Here is a 22390-nt window from a genome sequence, read left to right as displayed (position 1 = left end):
CCAGGGGATTTTTGATATCTCGAACGGTTTGGCCGTGGTGAGGAAACAAATTTATGATTAAAAAAGGATGCATAAAGTGTGTTATAACTTAGTTATAGTTTTACCTACAGTAACCAAACTCGGTACGTATATTCTTCTCTTCGATCCGGACAACTTTCTAAATTACAGTCATTAGCTCCGACCAACAGGAAGTCAGATATTGTGGTTTGAATGTGTATTTTCTCTCTCTCTGTCTCTCTGCCATTCTGTGTGTGTGTGTGTCTGTCTGTGTGGGGAGGGGAGGGGAGGGGGGATGTGTGTGTGTGTGTGTGTGTGTGTGATTTTGGTTGGGTGACAGTTGTAGGTTACAGTTTGACAAGAGTTTATAGTTTAATAAAAGCACAATGTTGTGTTTCATTGCGAGTGTACACAAATATAAGGAAACACTTTGCATTTTGAATCTGTATGAACAAAATGACGGAGTATGTTTTTATGTCTCCATTGTTCCATCGAGCCACACACACACACACACACACACACACACACACACACACACACACACACACACACACACACACACACACACAGCATTCCAGCATTGCAATCTTGACATCACAGAATGTTCATTATAGCCTTAATAAAATATAATAATAAAATAGTCAATCTTACATATAAAAATTACACTGCTCTGTTTAAATAGTCATTTGTACAGTTTGTGCCGTTCATAATACATTTTTTATTTTTTTTATATTGGAACGTGAGTGTACAAAGTACAAAGCCTATAAAAAGAATAGTTTAGCATCCAAAAATGTTAATAATATATATATTATTATTATATATATAATAATATATATGTTAAAAATAGGGGGGAAAAAGAATTTACATAATATATATATATATATATATATATTTTTTATATATATATATATATATATATATATATATATATATATATATATATATATAATTAAAGCTGCAAGCAGCGATGGAGGGCCCAAGCCGGTGGCACCGCCACCCGGTGCCTTTAGTTCCACTAAAGGCACCAGGGTGGCGGTGCCACCGGCTTGGGCCCGCAATCGCTGCTTGCAGCTTTAATGTAGTTTGTTTTGGATGAACAAGAGTGGTGGACAACATTTTTTTGACAATGGTTCCTCTCTCGAGTTTTTGACTATAATAGAATTGGCCATGGACCCATTTAACATTGGATTCAATGGGCATGTCCGAAAATGTCACTAAAACAACCTTTAACATTAGTTTTCAAAACTGTGCAACTCACCGAGTGATTAGTGATGTTAGTTGATGTTCCAGAAACAAAAAGTGTTGCGAAATACAGTTTCTGTCGTGTTTTATTCGTCATTTTGTAAAATCCCATTGAATTCTGTTGAAGGACTGAGTGCTCGTTAATATAAATGCGCTACCGGAAACGGAAAGGGGGCTGTTTACATTTGGTCGATGTAGTCTTTTTGCTCGCTTCCGTTTCTCATAAGGCTAGCGAGCAGAGCAACTGTGCTCCGGGAGAGTAAGCGAAATAAACAAACAAAACCTTCATTAATTGTTACTTGCAATATGAAGTTGAACTCGACTGTGACCGTGAGTGTCCCGCGAGACATAAACATCGGTTATCGCCATCAAGTGGTCGGGAGTGTGCTAACGCTTCAGATTCAAATATTGAGCAGAAGTTACACAGTTGTGAAGTGTCTGAAAAAATAGTTCCACTATAGCAAAATAAACGGATTGGAATCATATATTGCGACGATATATTGTTTATAATCATCAACGAACACCACTAACCACTCGGTGAGTTTAACAGTTTTGTAAACGAACATTATTGGCTGTTTTAATGACATTTTCGGACATGCCCATTGACTCCAATGTTAAATGGGTCCATGGCCAATTCTATTATAGTCCAAAACTCGAGAGAGAAACCATTGTCAAAAAAATGTTGTCCACCACTCTTGTTCATCCAAAACAAACTACAATATAGACTCAAGGTGTTAAATACCGGAATTATCCTTTAACTAAAGTAGTGATTTGGCATATGTTTTTTTTTTATTCACTTACACTACACTATACTTGCTCAAAGGCACATCCTTGCAGGGTTTGAACCTTTAGCATTTTATGTACATTTGCACATTAATCATAATTTGCCTCTGCAATGCACAGTATTCAGTTTATATTTTTGAAATATTGCACAAGGTAGAGTGCCGTTGTTCTGAATACTCATTACACTTTACAGTGTAAGTAAAATGAATTAGATATTGCATATTATTTGGTAGTAAAACGTAAAGTGTGGCTAATATGATTGGTACAGAGATGAGTATGTGTATTTTGTAAAACATTTGCAACTGCTTTTAATCACTTAATTAGAAGCTCCACAATTACTAATTTGTACTGTCGGTTAAATAGGCACTAATTGAACAGTCAATTAGAAGTTTATTTGAATGTGCAAATAACGTCTAAGTAAACTTGCATTTTTAAATCACTGTGCTATTAGTGTGTCCAATTTGGAAATCAAAACGACTATGCACACTTGCTGTCTTCACGCCCACCTGAACACTTGGGTCAAATTGAACAAAGAAAAGTGGTCAAGTGCAAAGACCGCAAGTGTGGGTATTGGGACAGGTCCACAGTCACTGAATGAATTGGTCAGTTGAATGAATGATCATAACATCATAACAGTGTAACATGCAGAAGGAGTCATCTAAAAATGGAGGCAAACAGTGAAAAGTGTATAATGTATAATTTCCAACAAAAAGTTTCGAGGCCATGAACCAGTTCTCAAATCTGACTGAATCACAACTCCTACATGGAAATTTACTTTTATGTGATATTTTTCTTTCGACTTACAGCTTTTCCACCTGTAAGTGATCGTAGCAGGAGCTCCTCAAAAAAACACTGTTAGAATAGTTTGATCGACATTTAAAAGAAAAGGGAAGTGGTATTAAAAGTTTCTCGAAAGGCAGCTCTAGAAACAAACATCAAGTATTCCACATCAAAAGACATTCTATAAATCATTTATCTCGTGGCTGTGCCTCCACGTTTTTTTCCTTCCATCTCTTTTTGCCGGCAGCCTCTCAGAGGGCCATGTCAGTGAGTTCAGGCACTGGATGTCCTCCTTCTCATCTTTGTTTTCTTTTTGTTGTCTCTTCGACTGCACAGGTGGTTAGTGGGGGTGACGACTCTCATGGGCAGGTGGAGATTTTCTCCCTTAACCGACCCACTCCACGCTCCGTCAAGACTTTCTCTCTAGGTTCCCCGGTGCTTTGTCTGGAGTATATCCCAGAGCCCAGCACTGATGAAGAACTGGAGACACAGACCTCTGAAGTTCTTTCCAAGATCGGCAACACCATCTGTGTAGGATTATTGGATGGCAAGTGAGTCTTTTTGAATACGTACCTGTATTGGTCTGGAGTTTGCATTGCTAATTTTATGCAGAAAGCAACTTTTTTCCCCTGGGAAAAGCTTGTAATATTGTGTGTGTGTGTTTTTCAAGCATCCTGGTTTATGGAAGTGTGGACACCGCTGCTCATTGTCTGCTAACATTCTGTAACCCCGAGGGATGCCCGGTTCTGTGCCTGAAACACTCTGCCAACTTTCTGTTCGCTGGACTAAGTAACGGAAAAGTTGCCATTTACAACAGAAAGAGTGAAGGTAGAATAATTCCGTTGTGTCATTTTCAGTGTAAATAGAAATGAAAGGGATTCAGTCTCATGTCGTTCCAAAACTGTGTGACTTTCTTTTTCTGTTCTGAGCAACGTAAGAAAAGATATGGAAGTGAATGTTCACCAAAACTGTTTGGAGTTCCGCAGAAGAAATAGTCACACAGGATTGAAACGACATGAGTAAATAATTACATAATTTTCATTTTTGGGTGAACTATCCCCTTAATTAATTTTACAATGTTACATTTTATAAATTAAATTCTTTTTTCATTTACTTTGGTTTTACAGTTGCAGGAAACAATATGTGAATTCTTGGATTTATGCATAAATTGGTCCTATAATTCCATCTAATCTTCAACAAAAGACAAACGCAATCTGCTTAAACAAATAACACACAAGCAATAATGCATTTGCATGTTTTAATTGGCCACACCATGTAACCATTCACAGGGCAGAGTGGGAAAAAGTGTTTCCTCTGTACAAAATCATTTCAGTTCAGCAATATTCGTGGGATGTCTGGTGTGAATCACTCACTTGAGGTCATGCCAAAGCATCTCAGTGAGTTTAAGGTCAGGACTGAGCCACATCAGATGGTGTATTTTGTGTATGATTTAGTCCTGTGCTTGAAATGGTTGTCCTGTTGAATCTCTCGGCTTCTGAGTTCCAGTTGGCGAACAGATGACCTTACATCCTCCTGCAAAATGACCTGATAAACCTGGGAAGTTATTTTTCTGTCATTGATAGTAAGCTGTGCAGATCCCGAGGCTGCAAAGCCCCATGATGTCCCTCCATCCCAGTTTTTTGAAGAGCTGCTTTCAAACACCTTTGGCTCCATCTGTCCACATAATATTTTGCAAGTAGGGCTGGCAAAACATCTAGGTGCTTAAAATGTTTATTTTTAATTTTTTATATAGGGTACATCTCTATGCCCAGACTCTAAATTTTGGGATTCAAGATTAGCCAACACACTCTCATGGTAATTCATAACTATTTTACGTTTTGGCGAAATGGTGGCTAATTTGTACAATCTCATTTTGCACATTTTTGTACCAGCTACAGCCAACGGGGTGTAGTACAAATCTTACATCGTACAAATTTATACAAAATCTGCACCTTGTGAAATAGTTATGTAGTTAGGGTTGGGGTTATTAACAAATACAAATGTTAAAAGGATAGTTCATCCAACAACTTCAATTTTGTCATTTACTTTTGTTATTTACTCACCCTCATGTCATTACAAACTTGTATGACTTTCTTTCTTCTTTTTGTCCATATAATGAGAGCCAATGGGGTCCAGTTTGTTTAGAACTCTAGGTGAAAGGTTCACATATTTTGTCCTGCAACTGTAATTAATATGCTTAAAGGACAAGTTCGGTATTTTACACTTAAAGCCCTGTTTTCAGATCGTTTCTGATGAAATAGAACGGTTAAGATTGAAATTTGGACACATGCTGCCTGCCCGAGAATTTTCGGTTTCTGTGGTAGCACCCCCCCCCACCTCCACAATGGCTGCATAGGTGCACTGGAACACTAAAACGCATCAAACTTTCGTTTGGTCAGGGGTGTTCACTGATATGCTCACATAAAAATCACTGCAAAAGATGCTTTCCAACAGGTGTTTTACCATCCGTTGTAAAACTGTGGACCTATTTTTCCAAACGCCTCACAACCGTACATTCTTCCGTTGAGAGCTTGAATAATAGACACTCCAGCCCAGTTGGTGGCAATAATGCACCTTTGCCAATTGCAAGCAAACCACTGGCATTTCATTGAATACACAGAAGAAGCAGAAGATCGCTGTCTTAATTGAAAGCATTTGAAACAGACGGCTAATAATGGGGCGATTTTGTGCAGTTCTGTGTGCTACCACAGAAACCGAAAATTCTCGGGCCAGCAGCATGTGTCCAAATTTCAATCTTAACCGTTTTATTTCATCAGAAACGATCTGAAAACGGGGCTTTAAGTATGAAATACCGAACTTGTCCTTTAATATTCTCTCTGAATCTAGTGTTCTATTGTAAAAGATGTGTAAATATTAGCCACTTCCAGTCGCAGCTCTAAATCCAGCATGCATTTTGCGGTTGCAGAGGGGTTGTGGGATCCAGATTCCTGCAGACATGTGGTTATTGGATGTGCGCCCGTCCTCAAACTCCTCCGAATAGACGAGTACGTGTGGGCCAGCTGTGCCAACCAGGTCTCTGTGATTGAGGGCTCCTCTCTCAAGACTCAGGTATACACCCACATGTGATAGACATTAGATCCTTCTCTGAGAAATGTGTTGAATGGGATTCCACCACCTTCCCAATGAAGACGCAGTGCTTTTCAATAGACCGTACGAGTCGAAAGAGTGAACTGTCACGTCACCCATCAAAGCTCGAGATCTGTTCTGTGACAAAGGTCGGTTTAGGAAATCTTGAAATGATTCTTTTATTTCAAAGTTTTACATTTCATTCCTCTGTTAAGACGGCTTCCCGTGCGAGATGCATTATGAGAGAGCATCTTAAGCCACACATAAAAGGTATCCTCCCTGTAGAAGCCCAACAGCATGTTAGGGTGCTAGCCTTTGATCACTTCTGACAGCTGAGCCAACCTCTCTATTTTGCCGCAAGGAGCGCACCCTCCCTCTGCCTTCCTGATGCTTAATATCAGGATTAAATTCGGCTTTGGAAGTTCAGTTCAACCGGAAGATAAGATGTGGGTACTCATATGGACACGTCAGCCTGTTTACATTTGCGAGTCAATAGTTGCATGCATCTATAGAGGAAACATCTGGTCAGAATATCTGTTGTAAAACAGAGCGAAGGAGCAGGAAGTACTGGCATACACTGCTATTATATAGCTGAAAAAAATAGCTCTGTAAGATAAACAGCAGGGCATATGATTTATGTTGTAGAAATAGAGCTTGCAATTAAATATTATGGGTGCAAAATTATCAAACCATTATTTTGTCCAATAAATGTTTTTTAACATTAATAATATTTATAAATATTTTGTAAACAAAGTGTATAAATATAAAAATGGTTAATTTGTAAATTTAAATGGTCAATATGTAACCCCAGTAAAAATGTGACAACTTGCCCCAACCTGACATTACTGTTTAAAAGTTTGGGGTTGGTAATGATTTGTATTTGTTTTTAATGTCTCTTATGCTCACCAAGGCTGCATTTATTTGATAAAAAATACAGATGGTGTGTGTATATGAACAGTTGACAACTTACCCCATTAAAAATGAAAATGAGTACATTAGAAAATGATCAGATTCCAAATATTTCATATTATAATTACCTCTTAGTGTTATTACTCTGACTGTAGTGCTTTTTTCCACTACTTTTTTTCACTCAAATAATCAATTTCCTAAGCATTTTTAGTGGATCTACAGTAAGTGGATTGTTTACTAATTAAGCTTTTATGGTTTTCCTGAACAGTTGTCACTCTGATGTAATATGCCCAGCCTCGCATACCCAAACCGACTTTAATTGGGCAGTATATAGTCTGACTGTGAATTATACCCACTTTTGAGTAAAGAATGTTGGCCTAAACTTTGATGATTTTTTTTCTCTCTTTCCCCCTAAATCTACAATTCCTCTTGCTCTCTCGTTTTTATGCATTTTCATCATTATTTTGTATCTTTTTTGATTGCCAGAGTTTTGAAGTTCATCCAGACCCTATGGTTAGTGTGACCCACATGGTGCGCGCTGGAGGAGGGGTGTGGATGGCGTTTTCAGAGGGATCATCCCTACGTCTGTTTCACACAGAAACATTGGAACACCTCCAAGAGATCAACATTTCAACACCCTCTGCATATTTGAGCCCTGGCAAGTCCAACATGTGATTATGGTTCAGGATTTCATTTTAGTAGAATGATGTTTTGGCACACAGGCCCTGAAAGGGGGCACAAGTGTCAGGTGTCAAGATTCACAAAAATGTGTTGAGTTGGTAGCAAAATTTGAAAAATTAATATTTTTATTTATACATAATTAAATAACAAATAATAAAAAATGGATAAAAAACAAAAAAATTATAAGAAATGTGACAATTTATCATAATTTTTTTTCATAGGTCAAAAAGCTGTGTGTGTAACCAGCCTGCTCATCTGCCAGGGGCTTCTATGGGTGGGCACAGCTCAGGGCATTATTGTCACCCTGCCAGTGCCCAGACTGGAGGGCATCCCCAAAATAACAGGTGAGCCATAATTAAAACAAAAAAAGTATTGCATCTAAGCCTTCTTTTGGTTAACAAACACAAACCATCGGGCTAAAGTGTTCTCTTTGCTAAACCATTCCAGCCGGTGTGGATATGATTTAATTTTCCACTGTGTGGCTGATAACGTACGTACCAATTTGGAATGTAATACAAAACTGCTAAACTGTTCCTCTTTCCCATCAGGAAAAGGGATGACCTCACTCAACGCTCACGGCGGCCCTGTTGAATTCTTGCTGGCCACCTCCAGCGTTTTACCTCAAGATTTCCTGAAGCGAGATTCTGCCACTGAGGGTGCGGATTCAAATATTGGAGGTGAAGATAAGGAGGCGACAAATTCCTCTCAGGAGTCGCTCCAGCAGGCGGATGGCTCTTCTCAGGGAGAGGCTAAAGCCAAAGGAGTGCTGTTGCAGTACCACCTCCGCTCTACCTCTCAGCTCCCAGGAAAAGTCCTGACGGGCCGGCCTGAAGAATCCTCCAACCCGACCCAGGAATCTCTGGAGCACAGCCTAGAGGACGGCTCCATCTATGAGCTGAGCGATGACCCCGATGTTTGGGTCAGAGGGCCTGGGCCCTCATCTAAGGAATCAACACGTAGAGAGAAAGTGACTTCAGCCGCCGTTATATCCGGTGGAAAAGGGTTCCGCCGACTTCCTAGCTCCTCTAACTCACATGACTCAAGCGAGAACACGCTCATGGTCTGGCAATTGCCCATTACAGTTTGAGGAAGTAATAAATTCATCATCCTTTGGCTTTCATAAGGTGTTTTTGCAGTGATGGAGGATTTTTGGATCATTGAAGGACAAACAGACTGTAAGCCTGTATTTGTATGGTTTATGAGAATTATTTATTCCACTTCTTCTCCAGAAGTTTTTTTTTAAGTAAATGAGGGGCAAGTTTAATCAACATTATGCCACAAATGCTGTTGATTGAGCTGGAATATTCCTGTAAAAGAATAGTTCACCCAAAATTTAAAATTCTGTCATCATTTACTCACCCTCATGTTGTTCCAAACCTGTATGATTTTCTTTCTTCTGCTGAACACAAAAGAAGATATTTAGAAGAATATGGATATCCAAACAGTTGATGTGCTCCATTGACTTCATATGGTTAAAAAAACTAAACAATGGAAGTCAATGGGGCCCATCAACTGTTTGGTTATCCTTATTCTTCAAAATATCTTCTTTTGCGTTCAGCAGAAGAAAGAAATTCATACAGGTTTGGAACAAGATGAGTAAATGATGACAGAATTATTATTTTTGGGTGAACTATTCTTTTAAGTTGATAAACAACCGCACTGTTCAATATTCGTCTGTCATAATAATAGCATGTGCTCAGTCTTCTATATAATGCACCACATCTAAATATGAAATAATCTCACCTCTTGAAAATATCACTAAATGACTGATAGCACCAAATGACTGAATTTTATTATAGCACTTCTGCATGCAAGGAATCAGGGTAAGTGTTATTGTTTTTTCATATGTAATACATAAAGTAATCCTTAGTATGTATCTGAGTATTGGCTGTGACCCAATTCTTTCTTGTTTAAATGATAAAATATTTTTTATGCAGCACCACCAAAGCGGTGTGCACAGAAAAGTAAGGTTGAATATTTGGAGTCAGTCTATTTAAATGTGTTTTAATGTTATTCTAGTGTAAAATGTGATAGGGAGAAACAAAGTCTTCGGTGTAGGTACTTGTTTCTGGTGGTTCCCATTGTTCGCAGTGTCACTTTTAAAAATAAATAAATCATATTTACTATGATTGAAGTTTCTGCAATTTTCCCATTACCATTTCATTTAAAAGCATTGCATTTGATTTTAAACTGACTCAGCATTAAATGGTTTTGAAATGGCATTGTGTGAAGACCTGCTGTAAATTAATACTGCCGAGTAATATTTTATGTTGAATCTCAGCATATTTTCTGCCTTTTATCTCTGCGCAGCCACTGCCGGCTCTCACAGTAAACATATCAGCAAACGCAGTATGGCGCAGCTCAGCGGTTAATATATGCACGCTGTGACACTAGTGCTACGTGAAGAGGATGCCAAATCACATCTCTGGCAGGCGCGGAGTAAAACTGACCTGTCAGGGTTTAAAGGAGCTGTCTAACAGTCACTCATCGTTCGGATATAAATGTTTTGTAAGCAGAATGCACGCTCATCTCATCTAATAATTTTGTGCTATTTCTGTGATGCATTTAATCCATGCTCAGATTAGATGTGTAAACCTAGTCCATTATTGAATATAAAGGCTATTATGTGTGCAGAAGAGAAACTTTGGTTTACTTTGAGGATGGTATTTTTCTCTATGACAGTACGCTTCTTTTGTGGTGTGGTTGGTAAGGAGTCTCGTTTAGTTTGAGGAACTGTAAACCATGCTTACATCAAAGACTTCTAATTAGAGATGTTTGATTGCTTTGTGTCTGGTGGGAAATCAAGACACTCATTATTGCTAATTGAAGGACTTGATCAAGATAATGCCCCTCCTTTGTAAAAACTTAAATAGAAGCACGATGTTCACACCTCTGTGATTATGGAGGATGTGCCAATAACCGTACTCATACAACATTTTAGATGCTCTTAAATACATAAAAATGTCTGGTAAAGAAAAATCAATATACAGTGTCTTAGGCAATTTTCCACCTTACAATTCATAATCATTAGTTTTTTTTAGATAATGTTGATATATAAATCTGAACTAAACAGCATACAATACACATATGAGAAAAATAATGTCACACAGGAACTTATAGGCTACTGAACACTGTATTTTTTATTTATTTTTTGACTAACAAAATTTAAGACTTATGGTAATTCATCCTTTGTTCTTCCTATTATTATTATTATTAGAATAAATACTATATTTTTGTATAGTAGTAGCCTATACCATGCAATTACCAGGTTTTCCTGTAGCATAATATATATTTTTTACACTAATATTTTTTATAAGGGTTGTATTTCATCTTTATTTTCCTCATCAGCGCACATATAAGAAGAGATGTCCATGCTGAGAGAGATGGGAAAAAATAACCCAGTTTCTATGGAAGAATGTCTGACCTGATCCTCTATAATCACAATACACTGAGGGGTATCTAAATGTCATTTACCCTTTTAAGTTGTGAGTGCCTAAAACTGACAATCCATCCATTTGGCTTGCTATAGCAGTATGTTTTGCATTTAATAATCTTTGTACATTAGTAAACCACAATATTTTCACATCATTTTTTTTTTTTTTGCACATTAATAAAACACATTAAATATAATTTAAAGAGCGTTTTAATACTAACCTTAATACGTAAATAAGAAAGTGTTTGTTCCTGGCTGGCAGTCATTTCATCAGCGATTGCTCGAGGTTATTGAGCGTGTGTGTGTAAGAGCGAATGTGAATATGAGAGTTAATGACTGCGCGCGCTCGGGGCAGGGGCGCGCGCACGAGAGAATGAATTCATTCAAATCTGTTGCTTTGGTGAATCTCCGCCCGTCGGTGCCCAGAGAGATGCTGTTCCTGCTCCTGCTCCTTTAGAAGGACACCATGACAAATCACTGGGAGAATCGCGACGAGTTACTCAATATTTCAGCTTTGTACGGAGGATGACATTAACACAATATTAAGATGGAATAGCTATTGACACACTTGCGCCATTGAGTGATATTAAAATATGACAAAAGAGATGAGTATAATTACTTTATCTTTGCTCCTGTGTGCTGACCTACTGGATTTCGTTAGAGGTAAGTTTTACTTGAATTATGTATGATATGAGCAGTCAGTTGTTTTGAGAAGTCATGCCATATTGATGTGGTTTTGTTTTTCTACCACTCAGTCACACTTTGGACTCAACGCATTAATGTCCATAACTTTATGCTGTACAGTTTCAAAGATTTTAGTTGGTTATAAATTCCAAACCAGCTAAAGCACATCTGGACTACCTCCTTGTTCAACTCTATGCATGCTATATTGATCGAGGTGTCTTGTCCTCAGGTGCATTTGTCTAATGATTTTGATGGGTGGTTATTTTGAGGATAAAGCTTAATCTTTTGTCCTAACCCATTTTATGAGGGGTTATCTACTGAAATAATGAAAGGTCATTTATTGTAGAACAATAATGCAGGAATATCTAAGGTTATTAAGACTAAGTATATAATATTATTTAATGAAGGTTTGCGTTTGTGGGTGATTTGAGTTTTTTTTATTTCATGCTTATGCATAAGAGAGAAAGAGTGCTTATTCTGGAGATGAATTAGTAATTGCAACTTCTTACTGTAAGTCAATAATGCTGGCTATAGCATCTTGTCATGTCTCATTCCCTTGAGTCGGGCACTTAATGTCACCGGTCAGAGGTACAGAGGCTTTGGGAAGTGCATCATTAGCATTGTTTCTTTATTTATAATGATATGAAAGCAGTTTAACTTTAAGCCTTATAAGTGTTTACCTTTAGATCTGATTTATATCAAAGGCTTTGTATCATATTCATGGTGCATGTACCCAGACTTAGCTATTGTTTAACAAGGGTTGGAGTGAAAAGTTGATGGAAATTGAAGTAAAATTATGTTGATACTTGTACCAGTTTGGTAAAGAGCATGAGTTTACAGCAAACATGTAACTAAATGTGAAAGATTCAAATGTAAAGGCTTAAGAATAGGTCATTAAAAACCCATATTGATTGAACATTAATGTGAATATGTGTGTGAGGGGGCATACATGTAGTTACCTAGAAATCGGTGTTTAACGGATATCATCATTTTTGATAAATTTCTCATCACTGAAAGGTTTAGATTGCATAATTCATTTATCATCTTCATATAGATAACACAAATGGTAAACCTGACATATTTAATACACTCTAACCTTTTATATGCTTTAATGCATGTTTATATAATCAAACAGATTACTGAAATCATCTCAGTGACCTAAGTAATCCCTGCTCATCACCATTAAAATTCCCAGCCAACTTTGACATTTGACCAGAGATTGATTTTCTCTGATTTCCAAGATTATGTCAGTCTGTAAAATGTGCTTATGTGGAGTGGTAATGACATAAACCCTAAAAATGTACATGGTCTCCACTCACTAAGCCTCCTAAAGGACACTCTGTAACATTTGCTCAGTAAATGAAGGCATGATGAAGCAACTGCCTGAGGATCACAGGACATCCCAGGCAGTGTCCTGTGCCGCATGTGGGGCGTCCTACAGAATTACTTGGTTGATGGAGAAAAATACCATGGATTAGGGAAAGAAGAAAAACACACAGAAAAAAAAAAATAATCCACTCACTGACGGCACAGTTAAAAAAGCCAATACGGTGGAGCGGTGGGATTTTGTAGGTCAGTGAATTTGTGACAGATTATAGGCCGATTGCCTCCCACTCTGATGCCTGCACCCTTTCAATGGAACTGCAGCACTCAGCAAGACACGGCTGCTTTACACGGTTGTTCAGGATGCAGAGGCATTTCATGCTTTCTGTCTGATGTCGGTAAAAATGTGAGTAACAATTGTAAACTAAGCCCCTTCTCTTTATGAAGACAGGGACACTGCTCTGGCGGCAGTGATGGATGGAAGACGTTGAAGAGATGAAATGTAGCTCTAGCTCTTGAAGCATCAAACCACACAAAGAATCCATCCTTGTGACAGCCATTATGTAATACTGTAATGCGCTGAACAATGTGTGTGTGCAACATCTTTTCAAATCCAATCTAGACAGATGAAAACAGATGGGTGTTTGATTTATAGTGTATTTGGTTTTGCTTTGTGTGTGTGTGTGTGTGTGTGTGTGTGTGTGTGTGTGTGTGTGTTTTGTCTCACTTTGCTTTAAGTTTTCCTTTGCTTTGTTACTTTACATTTTTCGTAGTGTATTTTGCATTGCTTAGTTTTATGTGTTTAGTTTTTGTTTCATTTTGTTTCACTTTGCTTCTTTTACTTAGTTTTAATTCTTTATATTTTGTCATTTTGCTTTGTTTTTTTTGTTGTTTAGTTTTGTTTCATTTCATCAGAGGTGATTTATTGGTTATTTTATATGGTATTTTACTTTGTTTCGTTTCGTTTTGTTAATGTATTATTTTTGTTTTGAGTTGTTTTATCATAGAAGTGATTACAGTAAAACAATGCAAAAATTGTTTGATACTAAGAACACTATCTGAAATATAGATATTGTTTTTAGATACATTTTTCTGGATCAATCTCATTAGGCTACATTGAATAATGATTAAACGTTTGATACTAACATTGTCTGCAATACTAGCAGAGTTTGTTAAATAATAGATAATTATGGATACCTGTCAGGTATATGCGCTGATGAAAGTTTGTTATTTCTTGAAGTGAGGAGATTAAACATTAATGAAACATAGCACTGAGACTATATGAACTTCTCACAACATTATATTGGTTTTTGAAATCATGCTTTTTGATCTGAAATATTCACAACTTGGATCAAGAGCTCATTATATGCTATAATTTCACTGTCATTGCAGCATGACCTCTCTTGGGGGAGGTTTATAGGGTTCTTCAAAAAGCACTCGGTTTTGCTAACTTATGACTTAATAGTTTCAGAAATGAGGAGAGCACTAAAATGGGGCTGGGGCTCATTGCTGGTAATTTGAATGGGATTTTAAAGGAGGGCTGTGCAATTTGAGAATATAATAAAGCATTCAGGAAGTGACACATGCTATCTTTTTCCAGGTTATTTAACAGTCACCATTGAGCCTCTCCCTCCTGTGGTTATGGGGGACACAGTGACTTTGAAGTGCAATTTCAGGACGGATGGCAACTTACGAGAGATTGTGTGGTTTCGGGTAAGTGGGGTCCGAGCTTCATCTTTGCATGATAAGCCTTTTCTTTTCAGCATCCTGGGGTGGTGGTGGGGGGGAATAATCACTTGTTTTTCGGTGTGCTAGTTTTTGTGCTTTTTCAAACTCTTTTTGGTTGTTGTTCCGTTGGCAAACTGACGTTGTGAGAACAGAAGCTGTCAAAAATATGAAAATATATTCAGGATTAAGATTGAATGCCTCAGTGATTTTAGGACAAGCTGTTTTCATTTTGTCGTCACACAGAGCCATAAGTGTGGCGGGATTGATGTGCTATGGATAAAACATTCAATCAAAACACACCAGTATGCCAACGCATTTACTTGACATTTTAAATAAAACTCTTGACACATCATTTGCAATGTATCATATGCTTATTTAATTACTTAGAAAATCAGCTTTGCTGCTTCTCTCCTCCTCTGAAAATGAGACAAAGGTCACAATCTAATAGTGACCCCAAAAACTGTTTGGATACTTTAGCCACAATTAAAAATGTAGAAATGTCTTTGCTTTGGATGACAAAACAGCAACAATTTGTTTCTATTATATCTTTCAAAATTAAAAGGAGCCAAAGTCATTCGATTTCCAGGGAATGCATGAACTGATAAAAATGCTACTGTAATCTAACATCAATGGACGTCAATTTGAATGTGAAAATGGGGTTGTAAATGTTAATAGATTATGTCCATAGTTAATGATAAAATAATCATAGTTTTATCATCTGATAAAAATCATTTTGACTGCGGTTGGTTTACAGTAATTGAGAAAATGGTTCAGAAAAGTAAAGTTAGTCCTGAGATAAGAACTGGCACCACAGATTTATAAGCATTATTTTAGTCCAAATGTGGCAGCTAGACAATTTAAACTAAATTATTACAAATAATCAAGCATCCTCTATATACACAGGAAAAATGTGTAAATACAAAATGATTTCTCTCAACTTTTCCCCTGATCAATTCATGATAGAATACACTGTCATTGTTTTCACAGGTGACTGAAGGTGGAACCTCAAAACAGAAAATCTTCACCTACGACGCCATGTACAACACCAATTTTTCTCACATGGAGGACTTCCGCAGAAGAGAGGACCTTGTTTACCAGTCAACTGTCAGGTTATAGTTATACCCAGCAGAGCTCAGTTTATAGTGGATATTACTTGGCTTTCCGCTCAGCACGTACCGTGCTATTTTTGTGACTGCTGTTATGTGTTTAGACAGATTGTTCCTCAATGTTCCCAGGCTCCCTGAGGTTCAGATGGAGGATGATGGACCATATGAATGCCATGTGGGGATCTATGACAGGGCGTCTAGAGAGAAGGTGGTCTTGGCATCTGGGAGTATCACTCTAAATGTCATGTGTAGGTTCAAGTTATAAACGTCGTTCACAGGTCAATTCACAGAACGTTGATGGATTGTTGATTATATAGTTGGAAAAAAGCAGATGTGCTTCAGTATGTGGTTGCATTAACATAAATCCCATTATAACTGATATTAACTGCTTTTGCGTAAGACTTTAAAAGCAATGGTTCACCCAAAAATTAACATTCTGTAATCGTTTTCTAACTCTCGTGAGTATGCCAAACCTTTATAACTCTTTCTTCTGCAGAACACAAATTATTTTGAAGAACAATCATTGTATGAACAAAAATATCTTCTTTAGTGTTCCAAACGAGAAAGAAAGGTTTGAAACTACATGAGGGTTAGTAAAAGACTGTACTATCCCTTTAACCTTAATCATTGAAACAAAAGTCCAGTGAGTGCTTTTAAAGATAATCTGTGATAATGATAATAGGATATTCATGACTTGGCTTATTTTGCTTGAGTAGGTTTTTTAGCTTATTATAATGTGGCCCAAATGTGGTACCATAACCAAGATTTCAAATTCTCAGTCGCACATCTCTTTTTATTTGCCAGTGCATGTGCCTTCATGCCCATGAAAATCTGGGAATTCAGCAGGGTATTAATGCAAATTCCCTCTGCATGCACTTGTAAATGAATAAATTTCAACAGTAATTTGCTGTGACATGTAAGTGAGACACGAGTAGAGTTCATTTAATAGCTAAGAAATCATCATAAAGATTTCACATGGCTTAAATCAAGAGATTGGGTTATTGTGATATTAATCTTGCCTACTAATGCACTTTGCCTATAAACTGAAAGCTCATTAAATGAGGATCTCCTAGCTTGCGGTCTGAAGCACAAAAGAGCCCTTGAGGGAAAGATACTAATAATTACTTTGAATGCTGCGCTGTCATCTCTCCTTATCTCTTTGAGTTGCTGTAGTGTGCTATCGATTTATAATGAGTTTTCAATTGTTTTTCTCAGCTCCACCAAAATCAATATCTGTTGAGGCAGCAAATCAGCCAGCTCGATTCAATCGCTACGAGGCTCAGAACTTCACGCTTGTTTGCATTGTAACTGGAGGAAAACCTGCCCCTGTGGTTAGTAGAAGAATAAAACACCAGCTCTAAATTAAAACTGAAAAAAGACGGACATGTAGAAAGCAGAGGTTATTTAAATGGAAATGTGTTCCATTGCCTTTTTAAATGCTTTTCAATTATTTCTTCCCCAAATTCAGGTGTACTTCAAGAGGGATGGAGAACTTATTGAAGTCCATCCTTTCACATCCTATGAGAAAGTGGAAAACAGAGGCTTGCTCGGTGCCAAGGATAACCAACCGCTTATCAGCCGAGAACTGGACGATACAAAAGTGCAGAAGTCTCTTTCTTTCCAGGGCCCTTACAGCGAACCGGTGCGTCTGGATAAAGACCGGCCCCAGCGCAGCTACACGTCTGGAGCCCCTAGCCAGGAGGAACCCAGTCCCACTACAGAGGTCATCCCAGAGACTGTGATCAGCCGAGAGTTTCCCCGCTGGGTGCTCAGCTCAAGCCCACTGTACTTTTTCAACCATACGCAGTCTGAGCTTCACGATGGTACTATGGAGGTCCAAGCTACGCTAACCTGGCACCTGAACCCACAACTGGACAACGAGGCTCTGTTCAGCTGTGAAGTCAAGCACCCGGCTCTATCCATGCCCATGAAGGCAGAGGTTACGCTCTGTGAGTGTCAGCTTATGTACATTACCAGATACAGTTACTGAGGGGTGCACAATATATTGGTTATCAGCTGGTATTAGAGTTTTTCATTTTTCCCATTTTTACATTTCGATTACCTTTGCAGTCATCTAACACTCACTTAAAGGGTGAGTTATTCAATGGGTAGATATTCATTTTTAAGTTGGCTAAAGATTACATCTAACAGTTGAATTTGAAGATTAAAGGGTTAGTTCACCCAAAAATGAAAATGATCCTATAATTTACACCCTCAAGCCATCCTAGGTGAATAGGTCTTTCTTCTTTCAGTCAAACACAACCGGAGTTATAAAATAAAATATCCTTGTTATTTCAAGCTTTATCTTACAAGCTAAGTAACTGAGATTTTGAAGCCCAAAAAAAGCGCATCCATCCATTATAAAAGTAATCTATATGGCTTCAGGGGGTTAATAAAGGCCTTCTGAAGCGAAGCGATGCGTTTTTGTAAGAAAAAACATCCAGAACTTAAAACTTATAAACCAGAATCACTGGCTTGCGTACACAAGTCGAGTTCGGGTCGAAGAGTGACCTCTGACCCGACGCATGACGTATTAACAAACACTGAAGCTCAGAGGATAGAGCAAAACAAAACACCGGTCATGAATTAGGTCTAAAATTATCATTTTTAAAGAGAAATGTGGGAGGAGCTTGAGTTTGTTGTCCAGCACTATTTGTTTGAACGGCAAGAGGCGTCTACTCTCACCTACTGTAAGCTTGCGCTACATCCATACGTCATACGTCGGAACTCGACTCTCTCGTAAACGCGCGGACGGACGTTACCGGAAGACAGAGATTAGTTTATGAAGTTATAGTTTTTTTCTTTCTTATAAAAACACATCACTTCATCACGCTTCAGAAGGCCTTTATTAAACCATGGAGCCGTATGGATTACTTTTATGATGGACGGATGCGCTTTTTTGGGCTTCAAAATCGTACTATTCACTCCCATTATAAAGCTTGGAGGAACAAGGATATTTTTTGATATAACTGATTGTGTTCAGATGAAAGAAGAAAGTCATATCTTGAGTGTGAGTAATTTATGGGATAATTTTCCTTTTTAGGTGAACTAACCCTTTAATCTTCAATTAAAATAAAAAATCGTTACATTTATATAGCGCTTTGGTTTCTGGAAAATGGTTTCTCTTAAATGTTTTCATACTCTACAATATAATGTAGTGATGCCTACATTGACTTAAAGGTTGATTTTAGTCTTTTATTTGTAATTTATTTGAGACAAAATAGTATAGAAGTTTTATGCTAGCCATAACTTGAAAAGAATATATAGCATATAAATAATTATTTTTATGTTATGGTTGACATTAAACTTCTGTACTATTTGTGTAGACTACAAATAGTATAGAACACCTTGACTCACTCCTATGACATAATGACAACGCTTCATTTCTCATTGTTTACAAGCTGCTCCAAAAGGTCCGAAACTCTCGATGGCTCCAAGCAGAGCGGAAGTGGGAGACACGGTTCGCATCAAAGTAGAGGGATTCCAAATGGGGCCCAAAGCGGTACAATCATAAAAGGAGAAATGTTTCTAGAATATGAAGTGGTGCAAATACATTACTTGCAAATAATGCAACTTGACAGTAGCAGTGATTCGTGTTTTTGTATGAGCAAAATATGTCAACTCTAATTTGAATGCATGTAATGTTGTTTTATATTTTGGCTACAGCTTATGTTTAACAATTATAATGCCTACCAATGACTTTTGGAAATATCACACTAAATAATTAAGTTGCTTTTGATGTTTTATAGTAGACCTTAAATGTCTTTGAGAGCTTCTTTTGAAAATTGTTTAATATTCTCTTCAAGTATAAAATATATGAGCAAATGAATACTGCCAACGGTGTTTAGTAAATATATATAAATTATTAAAAAAAGAGGACTCCCAAGATACTCTCATAAATATTTTAGCTTTGTTTGTCATTTTTCAGACTTAAATGCAGACTTTAATATGCTACTCTCAGTGTTCAATGTTTTACATCTCTTAAGTGTTGAATTCATATTTTGACTTTCTCTTTGTGCTGCAGAATGAAGTGTTTCCAGAGCCTCTGTTCATATGGACACGTGTGGGAGGACCTCTGCTGGATGGAAGTGAAGAGAGATTTGGTAAAGTACTGGTTCTGGATAGAGTCCCAGCTGAGCTCAACGGCTCGATGTATCGCTGCACGGTCCAAAACCCTTTGGGATCTACCAACACGCACACCCGCCTCATAGTATTTGGTCAGTACCAGACGCATCACAAGCAATTCAAATGGTCTGCAGCCAACACTCCTCATACTGTTCAGTTTTTACCTAAGATGTGTATGCTTCACAATGCTGGATTCACGTCTGACACTCAGAGTGTTTTGTCTGTATCCTGCACTCGCATGCCTTAAAGTGTTCAAACCATTCCCCAACATCCTATTTCTCACAGTGTTTTGTTTGTACTCGGTAATTAAATGCACCATACTGTTCAGTGAGATTCAATCGCTGTAAGCTGTTTAATTCCAAAAGGCATCACAGTGTTAGATCAGTAGACTCATAGTCTATTGTCAAAGTCTATGGTACATTTTTAATACTATGGTACATTTTTTATAACATTAAATCTTTAAGACTGAAATGAAGAATGCAACCATTTACTGTCTTACAGTTGTACTCGGTAATGTTTTTCCTCATTAAAAGTTTTATACATTAAGAAAAATATGCTATTTTTCAAAATATGTTTAAAATCATGTTGGCCTACACTCACTGAAGAAAAGGAAGTCTCCAGTCACATCAGTAACTTAAAGTCACCATGAAATCAACATCGACCATTCTTATTTTTTAGTGGTATACCATAAATGATTTATCCGTGCATTTCATTATTATTATTTTATTTATTTATGTGCCGTCGTAATCTTTAATCTCTTCTCTGATGGCGTTTACTTGCGCGAAAGACGACATGTCACTCACATGAGACCGCAGAAATAACAAACGACAACAATTCAATAAATTCCCAATTAATATAGTCAACTCTTTTCTCATCTGAAAAGCCGTTTCACTCGAATATACGTCACAATATCGTCACAATTATTTTACATGGAGCCGGTAGCCACATGGCAGCAAATACTTAACAAATTGTGATATCCTAACTGTTTTTGGACACTTTTGCTTGCGGACTAATCATGGCCGAATGCAAAGTATACTTTCCTACTATGTAGTAGGCAGTATGTGACAAAATAAGTGTCTGAATTCACAATACTCATAAAAGAGTAGACTAAGTACCTGGATGACCTACTTCTTCCGGGGAGATTCTGAGGTGTGCATACGATTACATTTGACTATCCCATGAGGCCACAGGAGAGGATTTTGAATGACAGTGAAGCGGCATAACTGACGCTGGTAGGATAAAGGCAACATGGCGAATGTAGTATGTCCATATTACATTCATAACTGCATATAAATTCATATTACACATTATTTAGCGGTCGTGAAGTAGACTAAATACTTATTTAAAATAAGTACCTACTCAAGAGAATATGCGAGTTCGGACACAGCCCAAGTCTACTGTACATAGGCATCAGTAACTGAAAACTTACTTTTGTGTGATGGTGCATCCACACCACTAGGTGTCAGTATAGGTCCATGATGACCAGAATATCAGCAAGTTCAACATAAAAAAAATCTAAGATTACATTATTTATGATTTTTTAATACATTTTATATTTATTGTATTTATTTGTGTGAACAGAAAATCCCAGGATCAAGAAGAAGCCTAAACATCTGAACCGTAAGGAACAAAAACATCCAACACATAAAATATCCTACAATATTCCAGACTCTAATTTCTCACAACGATTGTTGAATCATTTTCAGTTCCCAATTCTTCCGGAGACCTGCTTGGACCCTCGCTGATGATGTTGCTTTTGTCATTGACTCTTGAGTTAACATGAGCACTATGGGATGCACTTTTCATTAGTACCCTCTATGATACTATGTCAGCTCCTCTGCCATCTCTTTCGCTGTCCAGCAGCTACACTATAATCCAGGACTGAGATTGCAGCAGAGAAATATGTGCTCAGAATCAGAACGATGAGCTCAACCCACCCGGACCACCCCATCCATGTGACTACAGTTCAGCTCAGTGTGTTCCGCACCTGTTTTGTCACAACACAGTGACATATTCATGCTTTGACTTCATTTTCTACATTGTATTTGTGCACAGCTGCTTTGCAGAAAAGGATTAGAGTGAAGTGGAATGGGTTGGCCCACATACAGATAATCCTGGACATACATTACAGCTTTCATCATTCTAAACAGCTTATTGTAATGTCATTTCATTAATGTTGTTCCTTAATATACCCGAGCGAGCTGTTGAGTGCAGAATAAAATCACTCAATTGCTTTCAGAGCTGAAGCTATTGAAAGTTGAGGACCAGATTCACCTACTGCATATGACCTCTAGATGACAGTGTAGATCTAAAGACCGAACACCTTTTTATACTACATAAAAAAAGTCAATAAACCCTTAGACTTGTGTTCACTGAGATGTTCCTCAAACAGTTATGTAATGCATTCTAGCGAAATGTCATTGTTTCTACACAGAATACCCAACGAACAAGGTGTTCGCTTGTTTGCTATTGCAAAACTTGATAAAGAATAAAGTCAAAATTTGAAATCCTC

General features: G+C 37.6%; 2 protein-coding genes across 5 annotated transcripts in view; both read left to right on the top strand.

Moving 5' to 3' along the window:
* Window positions 1-9700, top strand: part of arhgef10lb (Rho guanine nucleotide exchange factor (GEF) 10-like b) — a gene marked incomplete at its 5' end in the record, with an annotated part of 42096 nt that extends 32396 nt beyond the window's left edge. Inside the window, 6 exons of the mRNA XM_079588855.1 lie at window positions 3139-3353; window positions 3473-3630; window positions 5729-5871; window positions 7285-7456; window positions 7701-7823; window positions 8028-9700. Coding sequence (XP_079444981.1) covers window positions 3139-3353; window positions 3473-3630; window positions 5729-5871; window positions 7285-7456; window positions 7701-7823; window positions 8028-8566 — 1350 coding nt within the window. The 3' untranslated portion in view covers window positions 8567-9700. The remainder of the gene's footprint in view (window positions 1-3138; window positions 3354-3472; window positions 3631-5728; window positions 5872-7284; window positions 7457-7700; window positions 7824-8027) is intronic.
* Window positions 9701-11271: 1571 nt separating this feature from the next.
* On the top strand, window positions 11272-22390 carry igsf21b (immunoglobin superfamily, member 21b). Of its 4 annotated transcripts, none has more exons than XM_079587438.1 (10): window positions 11272-11575; window positions 14520-14632; window positions 15635-15756; window positions 15883-16001; window positions 16969-17084; window positions 17222-17702; window positions 19155-19255; window positions 19778-19970; window positions 21460-21498; window positions 21585-22390. In XM_079587438.1, the coding sequence occupies exons 1-10, from the start codon at window positions 11506-11508 to the stop codon at window positions 21659-21661; spliced, it is 1431 nt and encodes a 476-aa protein (XP_079443564.1). In that variant the 5' UTR covers window positions 11272-11505; the 3' UTR covers window positions 21662-22390. The 4 variants fall into 4 exon arrangements, with proteins under 4 accessions (XP_079443564.1, XP_079443563.1, XP_079443566.1 ...); XM_079587437.1 differs by having other exon boundaries at window positions 11315-11575; window positions 15862-16001; XM_079587440.1 differs by lacking the exon at window positions 11272-11575 and adding an exon at window positions 12933-13325.

Source organism: Phoxinus phoxinus (assembly GCF_949152265.1).
Source record: "Phoxinus phoxinus genome assembly, chromosome: 18".
NCBI lineage: Eukaryota > Metazoa > Chordata > Actinopteri > Cypriniformes > Leuciscidae > Phoxinus > Phoxinus phoxinus.
The sequence above is the reverse complement of the archived record's forward strand: the minus strand, read 5'-3'. Positions and strand labels throughout refer to the sequence as shown.